Source organism: Pteropus medius, unplaced genomic scaffold (genome assembly GCF_902729225.1).
Source record: "Pteropus medius unplaced genomic scaffold, Ma_sr-lr_union100, whole genome shotgun sequence".
Lineage (NCBI taxonomy): Eukaryota > Metazoa > Chordata > Mammalia > Chiroptera > Pteropodidae > Pteropus > Pteropus medius.
In genome coordinates this window covers 11,380,848-11,389,268 of record NW_024350924.1, presented here as the reverse complement: position 1 = coordinate 11,389,268, position 8,421 = coordinate 11,380,848, and the positions used below count along the sequence as shown (strand labels likewise).

The window sequence follows — 8,421 nt, the reverse complement described above, 5'->3', positions numbered from 1 at the left end:
TCTCAGATGAAAGTTTCACTTTTCAAAAAAAATACTCCAAGAAAAAATAGCTCTTTATCTCTCTGTCATTTCCCTAGTATTTCCCAAGCTTGTAGAAAGGTACTATTAAACTCAGAACTGTTGGTTATGATTCCGTAAAAACTTCACCAGGAAGGCAATACGGTAGTTATTTACCTCTTGAAAGTGTGACATCCAAGGCTGGCTGTCGGCAGGGCAGTCCCCTCCTTCTCAAACACATCTCTTGGCAGCCTCTTCTCTTTTCATCAACCTCCTCTCACAAAAGGAGGGTGCTTGGGAGCTCTCACTCTTCCTCACGCCCACACTGAACTCTGAGGCTTCATGAACAGTTCAACTAAAATAGGATCAACTTTCAGACACTCCCATAGTGAGTGAGAAAATGATCCCACTAGATTAAATTGGAGCCTAGATCAGTAGAAGAATATTTCCACAACGTTGCCAGGGCTGGGCCAGCCAAGTTTAATATCTCCAGTGATATTGTCTAAGTAGGATCACATGGGTGGTAGAAGATGGGTCGGTAGCCAGCTTTTTAGCCCATGCAATGGTTCTCTGCATTAGTAGCATCACCTGGGAAATTGTGAGACATGTACATTTTTGGAACTCCCCCGCCCCTGCCCTGGGTCTCAACCTTAGTGAATCAGAAACTTTGGACGTGTCGGCATCTGTGTTTTAATCAGTCTCTCCAGGTGACTGTGATGTGTGATCAAGTTTGAGAACGACTTGTCAACAAGACCAGTGAAGCTCTAAAATCTCCCCTTTTCCGCAAAAAGGATTTACTTAGGACATTTGGGTCAGGAAAGTCAAAGCTATTTCACTTAGCTTAGTTATTATACATGTTTATATACACCTCAAATGCAAAATTGACTGCTATATCCTCTGAAGTTTTAGTTCATTAAAAAAACTTCTATAGGGTGTGTGTGTGTGTGTGTGTGTGTGTGTGTGTATGCTTATAATATACAGAATATTTCTGTAGGAACACACTCCAGGGCTTCAAGGTGAGAAATCAGGTGGCTTATATTGTGCCATGTGCATATTACCTACTCAAAATTTCTTTCTTCAAGTAGAAAAAAAATTTCAAAATATCACACCTTTAAAAAAGTAACTCTCTTGAAAAATGTGTTTTATTTCATAAACATTTACTGAATGCCTGTGTGTATATCGCTGAGGACCAGAATGGAGAATAAGGAAGAGTTCCAGCCCTCAAACTTCTATTTTCCCAAATAACACTCAAAATAGCAATTAAAACATACTTTCAGTTTCCAAGTTCTCTTGCTCTCGACCATATGAAATCGTGTGGAATTGTTGATGGAAGGTAAGAGTAGAATCTCTTTCTTTCTAGAGCAGGAAAAACCAAGGCCTGGGACAAAAGCAGGCTTGGGGCTCATTATAACAGCTATCATTTATTCAGTGATGGACCTTAAAACAAAATTCTCTCTTTTGTTTTTCATAATTATAAAGGTCGTATAAAGTCATATCACATTCATGCTTTGCAGAAATCCATGCCAAAAGATAGAAATCTGCTGCTGGTCACACTCTCTCTCCAGAGATATACTGTTAACAGTTTGGTGGATTCCTCCAGTTTTAATTTCTATATTTATTATACTTATTGTTTTTTACAAAATAATACTTATTTTATGCTTTTTTTCCCCCCATTTAACAGAATATCTTGAACATCTTTCCATTTTAATACATGTCGGTCCATTTTATTTTTTTAAATGGCTACTGAGTCCTCAGGTACCCCATTGCATTGAAAATGGTCCATTTTCCCCATCAGTGGGCATTTGGGTTGTTTCAAATTTTTTATTATTATATCAACATTGCAATGGGTATTCTTGAATATATTTCTCTGGATACTTGTAGAAATGTTTTTGTGGGGTAAATTCCTCAAAATATTAAAAATATAAATGCTGGGTTGTAGGATACGGACATTTAGAATTTTAGTAGGTATTGTCAAATTACATGCTAAAAAGGTAACAGAAATTTACGGTACCTTCAAATAGGTATGAAAGTGCCTGTTTTTGTTTTTTTTTTTAACAGTATCACCAACATAGGTTACTTTCAATTTCTGAAATATTCATCCAGCTAATAGGCAAAAAATAATACCTTAGGTTTTAAAAACTTGTATTTCCCTAATTATGATGGTATATTCGAATTCTATTGTTTGTACATCTTTTGAAGATTTTTCTGTACCTATCTTTTCCATTCCTTGATTGGGCTACTCATCTTTTACTTATTGATTTGAAGATATATATACATATATATATATATATTTTAATTTAAAACTTTTTGTGATGCATGTTGTTCCCAGTTCCTGTCCTTTGCCACTCACCCCCTTACTTGAATTGACTCTTTATCAACATCAGCTTTCAGAATTCAACCTCTCTTCTCAGCCCAATAACCTTCTTCGTGATTCTTGTTTCTCTGACCAATCTCATACCCTCCTACACACTTTTAAACTGTGCTGCTTCTGCAGCTCTAGAATCTTCCATCGCCAAGGTACTGATCTAATTTGTCGATCAGTTCTCCAATTCTGGGTAAACTGCTCTGTTGATTCTCTTTCCTCAGGCCTCTGGGTGAGTATTGGCAGACAAAGGAATAACAATGCTCTATAGTTTCATGAAAATTTATGCCCTCTCGCTCTCGGTTCTCTGAGCATCTGACAGCCATTTAATTCATACGTTTTTATTCATACACCTCCCAACCAATTGCCTACACTCAACACCATTTCTACCTCCTATCTTCGGTGGAAGTTTCACCTATTATTTCTCGTTGGGAATCAAAGCTATTGCACGAGAGTCGTCAGCTTCCCTTCTTCCACGTCGAAATGCCTGCACTTTTCCAGTAAAGAGGTGCCTTAATTTTTCTGAGAGTGACACTTCCACATTCAGCCCTAACCTGTCTCCCTCTCTTCCATAGGACCAGCCTTACTTCTTTTCCTGGGCACATGTATTTTCTTGAATTTTTAATTTGCCTCATTCTACAAGCTCGGTCTATAGACACGTATTTTTTTTTATTCCCACCCTACCCCAGCTTCCATTTGATTACTTTCTCTTCATTGCCATGTATGCTAACGACCTGTTTCTATTTACTCACTTTTTATTCACATCTCACCTAGTGGAGCTGTGGTGTCCATTCCCTCTAGTCTCCTTAGATTTGCTCACCCTCTTCTTGAAGCATATGGTGCTGTTGCCCAAACGCTTTTATCTTGAAATTCCTTTGGCTTCCACAGCCCTTCTCTTTCCAGGTTGCCTCTTCCTCCTTCCGTAATCTAGAACAGGTATTTTTTTGAGACATTCTTCGTGCACCTTTTTCTTATTTCTATTAACTTTGGTGCTGTCATTCTCTGCAACCGCGAGCCTCTTGCAGTTGATGTACAAGTTTAGGTCTAAGTCCCAACCTCTCCTGTGGGCAGAGGCCCTGTCGTTTCATATGCTTAATAAGTATTTTTACCTGGCCGTCCCACCAAACAATCCATCGATTGAACCTCAACTGAACAAATCTGAACTTCCAGTTAGCATCTGTCTGTTACCGATATCACCTGAAAGCCTCCTTTGACATCCCAGCTTCCTTTCATTCCACATGGAATTACACAGCAGGCCTTGTTCATTACTCTGTCACAACATTATTCATGGCAATCATTGCCTTTTCAGTTTCATTGACCTATGTCAAGTCCTTGAAATTTCTCCTCTGGATTTCTGCATAGCTGTTTACCTAAGTGGATTTCCGGCTTCCAATCTCTTGCCTCCCCAAAATAACATGGATCAGTGTTCCTTTAAATTTTAACTATCAGGAGTAAGACTTCCAGATTAAAAAAAAATAATAAGTTATTTTTTTAGTATTAATATGTTCTATGTAATATTTGGAACATACTTACACAAAAAATTTATTTGTTGTTTATCTGAAGTTCAAACCAACTGCCCAACCTGTCTTTTTATTTGCTAAATCTGGCAACTCTATGTGGAGACATTTAAAACTGGAGCATCTGCAAACTACCATTTAAGTAATAGTTTAAAAATCATAGTAGTAATAGTAACTGTTTAATATTGGTGAACTGGAAACATGGGCACTAGATCCGTCTTCACAATTGACTTCCTAATTTGTGTTTCTACTAAAATTAGAAAATCTGAATTTACAATGGGTTTGTCAGATATCACAGTGAGTGTTTTGATGGCTACTAGATAATTCCGAATACAGTAGTCCCCCCTTATCTACGGAGGTACATTCCGAGACCACCAGTGGATGCTTAAAACTGCAGATAGTATCAAATTCTATATGTATTGTTTTTTTCCCCATATATACATACCCATGATCAAATTTTATTTCTTCTCAAAGATTATGTTTACTGGCTGCTTTCTTACTATATTTATAGTTTGTACTAACTTGTTTTATGTTGAATCGGAATCATTAGAAATATTGACTACCTACTGTTCTCTGAATAAAACAGGAAGTGGACTGACATTTATTTATTGGAGGAATAATGTCCTCTCTGCACCCCAAAGTTACAACTCCATCGGTTTTGATCCCGAGATACTTTTTTCACATTTTCTCAAAACTCACAAAGTAATTCTTTTTAAAATGAAATTTTTCTAAGTGAAATGTCTTCTTCTGTAACTTGAATTTTAAGTGATAAACCAAATAGGAAGTTTCTGGGCATTTTTCTTTATGTACCTTATATTTGCCGTGAAATGATTCATAGTGCGTACACCAACAGTATCCACTTGTAAGGTAAACATCTGTTAGCAAGTACATGGCTGATAATGCCCTTTCGTGTTGTATACTATGATTATTTCTGTGTGATATTTAATTAGAGATTTTTGCCAATATCTTGTTATGCTTCCTCCAAGCAAAACATTTGCTGTTAACTTTGTAGTTGGTTGTACAATCATCTCTGAAACAAAATGACTTTCGACAACTTTTTTAAATGAGGGATATAACTTGGATCTTTTTTTAACCACAAATTCATCCATGTCATATTGGAAAACAGTATTGTGCATTTACTCTGGAAATAAAATCCATTTTATTTGGCAGCAAGGTTATCATTTGTGGTTCAGAAATGACTTGAAAACTTTGATGTCTTTCCGAGTAACTGTTTGACAAAATTTCCTAACAGTCAAGGTGTAGCCAGCAAAGGACAAATAGATTGCTGGCCCAATAAAAACCAATTTTTAGATACTCATAGTTGTACTTACTAGTTGCATTTTTATTTTGTTGCGTGGATGAATTTACCAGATTTAAAGGCACATAATAACTCACATTCTAGATCAGCACTGCTAGCTACCTTTATTACATAACTTTGTTACTTTTTCCCCTACTTATGCTTCAATGTACTTCTTTTGAGTGGATGACTTCTCTTTTTAGTGAATCTGAAATGCAACACAACAAAATAGCAACAAAGATTTAATTTTAACAAATGTAAACAATAATATACAAATTATGTAAAAATACCTTTGAGATAACTGTACTAAATGAATCAGTGTAATCGTTGATACATTGATTAACCTATAAGAATGCAAACATGTGCAATGGCATAATGAAGTTTCTGTTAAAATTATAATTAAACTATATTAAACCGTTTGCGAAAGATATGTAAGAAGGTAGCACCGTGTACTGCTAAAGCAAGGGATGGGGGGAACGCGTTCTCAGAGTGAGTGTCTTTGGTTTGTCTCCCACACCACTGCTCACTAGCTGGGTGTCCCTTTCTTTACTTCTTTGCTTCTGTTTCTTCATCTACAATATGTAAATATAGTAATAGAAACGACCTCAAAATGTTGTTGTGAGGATTAAATGAGTAAATACATATCTTAAGACAGTGTCTGGCCCGAAGTGCTCCAGGCTTCCTATTGGAAAATAAAACTCCAGCACTACATCCCTATCTTTGACCACAGGAATTGATCCCACTCTTAATCAAAATACCGTCTTCATACGTTGCCTCCTGTTTTTGGCTGTCGGTATCTCCCTTACTGGAGCCTAAGTGCCCAGATCCTCTTGGACTACTAGTTTCATAGCAGACAGTCAAAAATTAGTTGTTGAACTTTTTCTACCAGGGACAAAGGTCCTTAAAAGAGGAAAAACTATAGAAAGGATCACGAATCACCATGTGAAGTTTAAGCCTTAAAGCATCTAAAGAGGATTCACAAAACCAGTCGTCTGCAGAGTGGCCAACCAGGCAAACCGACCACCAAACGAAGTTTTTCCGTAAAATTGTTTTTCACCGACGTCACTCATCGCTGACCTCTGACGTCCAGGAGGTGGGATTAGGGAGACAGCTGACTTCTTTCTCGCCTTCCCTCCTCCACTGGACCGGCTGGCTCAGTGGCTGGCCGACTTGGCATTTCCATTGGTCAGTTTCCCCGAGGAGGCTGGCCGCGGGCCTGACTCCGCCCCCCTGTGGGCGGGGCCTCGCCCCGTAGGGTCTGGGGACGGTGGGGGTTGCTGCGGCCGCCATCTTGGATTCCGCGGTAGCGGTGGCGGTAGTAGGGCGCCGAGTCTGGGGAGTGGCTCTCCCCTTCCCCCTCCCCCCCGCTCCCCCCGGGTTCGGTGGCGGCGGCTCCTCCCCCTGGGGGGGTGGTGCGACGGCGGTGGCACCTACGGCCATGGCGGCAACCACTGCTAACCCCGGTGAGGAGACGGAGGACTGGGACGCCACTGAAGGAGGAGGGGCTGAAGGGGTTGGCAACTGAGGAGACCCAGGGCTGAGGGGCCGTAGTTGGGGCTGAGGGCGCTGGGACGCGCGGACGACGAGGAGGCGGTGGGGGAGGGGAGTGACCGGGGGAGGGGCCCAACCCTGGGGAGTTGGGGAGCCCCGAGGTGGAGGGAAGGAGCGGGCGGGTGGGAGCCGGGCGCTTAAGCAGGGTTCCTTGGGAGTTCCTTCGGAGCTGCTGCCCGCTCGGGGCCGGCCGGCCTCCGGTGCGCGGTGCGGTCCTCTTTCAACTCTCTGCCCACTGGAGCTGCTTGATGGCGAGTGAGCTGTGGGCAGAGCAACTCGGTTTACTTTAAAAGTAGTTTGGATTCATCAACACTAGACCACGTTGCTGTCTAGTTGAGGTGGTACTTCCAAGTGTTGAAAGTTTTAGATTTTAATTTAAATAAAAAAAAATCTTTAAATGTATTCTCACAGTTTCTTTAGGCTGTACCTCTCTATCCCCCGGGCTAGTCTTTGAAACTTGCGTTTATGTATTACGAGGTGCCTCTGTTGTCTTTAGCTGCCGAGGGCAGAGGTTTGTTAAATGCTTGAGGTTCAGGACAGATCTTGCCAATAGCAAGCAAGCATCCAGAACACCAAGTTTAAATACTCTTGAATGTTGAGTCGAGGCATTTCCCATTCCGTAAGAAATATTCAGTTCCATGCCATTTTTAATTGAACATCTTTTCAAAAGGGTATTAAAAAAAATCTAACCAGTCGTGTCTAAGAGATGGAGTAATTCCACTATATTAGTTATTTCTCCCTAGGAAGTATTTCATTTTAGGGGTCCTAGTTAGCTTTGCTGACCTTGGCCATTCTTCTGCAAAATAAAATCCCTTCCTAGAAACCGTCTTTGATAACTTAAAAAAAAAAAAAGCAAGAGGTGGGAGTGAATTTCTTGAAAATACAGTAGTGCTGTTTCCACGTTAAAATTTAAATTGGATTTTTTTCGTGTCTCTGAAAGTCAGTATTATTTTGCAATATCCACGTTTTCCTGTTACAGTTGAATCACCGTGAAATTACTGTCTTTTCCTACCATGTTTCTGGGAACAGCTATTTAAAGAAGTTAATTTGTCACATGTCAATATCATTTTAAAATCTTTTAAATTTTTTTAGAGGAAAAGGAGATAAAGTTAATGGCTCAAATTCCATTGTAGGAAGTGCTGTGTGATGTGTCAAATTGGAAAGATGCTATTATTGTAGCCTTGTAGTAAAATAGCCTATCTGTAAAGTAGGGAGTAAGCAAACAAGATTTTAAACTGATAACACATTGCAGAACACCCCTAGTCAAGTTGCAGAGCATTTCTTTTATTAAGGGGTGGCCCGGGTAAACAAGTTAATAGTGCATAAGTCAGAAGCTTTTTCCAGCAGTGTGGGCGGGGTTGTTTTATTGTGTTTTGTTTTTTAAACAATAACCACAATGACAATCTCTTGACCACATTTTCATTAGCTGATAAGTATCAGTTTAAATCTGTAAGCAGAAAATAGCATATATTTGTGCGGAATCCTTGCTCATAAAATAGTTGATTTTGTTGATTGCCCTTTGGCAGCCTGCTTCTGCACTTTTTAGATTTCTTTTTTGATGTTGAAAAATTCTTCTATCTTTTCCAAGTTGTTGATCACATGTTCAACAGAATATAATTAAATCAGAAGATGTATTTTCTTCATTTTTCCCTTTGCTCCTTTATATTAAAAGAAAGATTGAAGATGTGGACTTCTAG

General features: G+C 39.5%; 1 protein-coding gene across 2 annotated transcripts in view; it reads left to right on the top strand.

Moving 5' to 3' along the window:
• Positions 1–6,477: 6,477 nt before the first annotated feature.
• Positions 6,478–8,421, top strand: part of ARNT (aryl hydrocarbon receptor nuclear translocator) — a 49,588-nt gene continuing 47,644 nt past the window's right edge. The window contains exon 1 of one of the 2 annotated variants that reach the window (XM_039841531.1): positions 6,478–6,636. In XM_039841531.1, coding sequence (XP_039697465.1) covers positions 6,612–6,636 — 25 coding nt within the window. In that variant the 5' untranslated portion in view covers positions 6,478–6,611. The remainder of the gene's footprint in view (positions 6,637–8,421) is intronic. The other variant, XM_039841530.1, reaches the window with a different exon arrangement.